Source organism: Olea europaea, unplaced genomic scaffold (genome assembly GCF_002742605.1).
Source record: "Olea europaea var. sylvestris unplaced genomic scaffold, O_europaea_v1 scaffold1667, whole genome shotgun sequence".
NCBI classification, from domain to species: Eukaryota; Viridiplantae; Streptophyta; class Magnoliopsida; order Lamiales; family Oleaceae; genus Olea; species Olea europaea.
In genome coordinates, this window is record NW_019234339.1 from 163,589 (window position 1) to 165,319 (window position 1,731).

General features: G+C 33.7%; 1 protein-coding gene across 1 annotated transcript in view; it reads right to left on the bottom strand.

Moving 5' to 3' along the window:
- Positions 1-115: 115 nt before the first annotated feature.
- The window catches only part of LOC111377529 (FAM10 family protein At4g22670-like), a 16,088-nt gene continuing 14,472 nt past the window's right edge, over positions 116-1,731 (bottom strand). Inside the window, exons 2-6 of the mRNA XM_023000656.1 lie at positions 1,546-1,597; positions 1,055-1,213; positions 874-961; positions 542-622; positions 116-224 (exon numbers count right to left, since the gene is read on the bottom strand). Coding sequence (XP_022856424.1) covers positions 142-224; positions 542-622; positions 874-961; positions 1,055-1,213; positions 1,546-1,597 — 463 coding nt within the window. The 3' untranslated portion in view covers positions 116-141. The remainder of the gene's footprint in view (positions 225-541; positions 623-873; positions 962-1,054; positions 1,214-1,545; positions 1,598-1,731) is intronic.

Sequence of the window (1,731 nt, forward strand, 5' to 3'; positions counted from 1 at the left end):
GCATGGAAACAGTAATGATGGCCTCAGTTTTAGATGGTAAAAGGCATCTGAGACATTTCCATACACAGCATAAGTTTATTGCAGAAAACACAATACTAATATTGGCTGACAGGAAGCAATTAAGTTCATAAGAAAGCAAATTTAGAAACATGTGACAACCTCAAGAGCAGCATTGGCATCTCGAACAGCAGCATTTGGTTTCCTCATTTTGATGTACACGGTAGCTATAGCACAGAAACCATCAAATTCACACGTTAGAGGAGCAAATATAAAATGCCCAAGTTCTTATTTAGCCCTTGTTTGATCCCCATTCTTTGGAAAAAAATGAATTCTTCTACAGTTCTTTGATATCATTTCAACCACACATTCTTCAATAAAATAATATTACACGCAAATTCAAAACTTTTCATTATTTTTTAACCACACATTTCTCATCAATACACTATTCAAAAATTAATTTTTCCCTTTAAAATGGGGCTCAAACAAGGGCTTAAAATAAACATATTAACAGTGTATAATATGAAAAAACCACAAAATTTACCTCGGGTTCCATACATAATAGCTGAGGTAGGATTAAGTAGAATTGCTTTGGTAAGATGCTCGATTGCTTCTTCAAGCTTACCTGATCGATGCAAAACCCTTTTAACATATTACACGAAAATACATACTCAGCCCATGTTTGGTACGGATTAATCTAAGTCAAAGTCAAGAATTAATTAGTCACATATTTTATGGGTCCAACAACTTTTCTACTCAGACGTTTCATCTACTTCTATCAAAATCTACTAAAAAACTAATTTTAATCCCCATCAAGCAGGATCTAAGCTAAAAACTTCTTTCGTAAATATGTATACTAATCAGTGTCCAAATCACCTTCAGAAATTGCTTCCATAGCCTGAATTTTAGCCTCTTGAGAAGCATCACGGTTTTCTTCAGTAACTTCAATGCTCGGGTCTCCCATCTACAAGTTGCAATGTCAATACTTGTTTGCTACCAGAAACATCACGACATTAATCAAATTCAAAGCAAAACAGAAAATGTTGCTTGATCATACCTTCTGTGGAGGTTCATTATCAGGCTCCACCACGTCAGTCTCATCTAGTTCAATGTCAGACTCAATTATCTCAGGTTCTTCTTCTTCTTCGTGCTTAGGGTGAACCTCCTCCTCTATATCATCTAGATCCTCATCGCTCTCATCAAAAGTACGAGACTTCTGTATTCCATTGCATAATAAACTATTCAAAACTCAAATTCCGTAAAGAAAGAATATGCAAAATATTTGCATTTATAACATAAATTTTAAAGCCTAAACTATAGTCGAAAAACCTATTTAATCCGTTACCACCTTCAGAAAACAACAACATTGAAACGAACACAGCTTTAAAACTCAATTTCATGATAACTTTTCATATTTTCTCTTTTTCGAGTCTTTGGCCCTGAGCATTACGAAGTCAATGAAGCTGATTTTTTTCCCTATTCTTAGATCGAACACAAGATAACAAATAGAAAAGACTAAAACTAAATTCTATAAAGAAATAAAATTACCGCTTTGTAACTCCCGGCCTCGCTCGCAGAAGTCGGAATCTTCCCTCCAAGACTGAAAAATAAAAAATATAAGAAAACTCCACAAATTCAACCCTAAATACATCATTGCAACTCAACCAAAATAAACAAATAAATAAACAAGAATTTTCTTATCTGAACACACATATACATAAATATATATATATA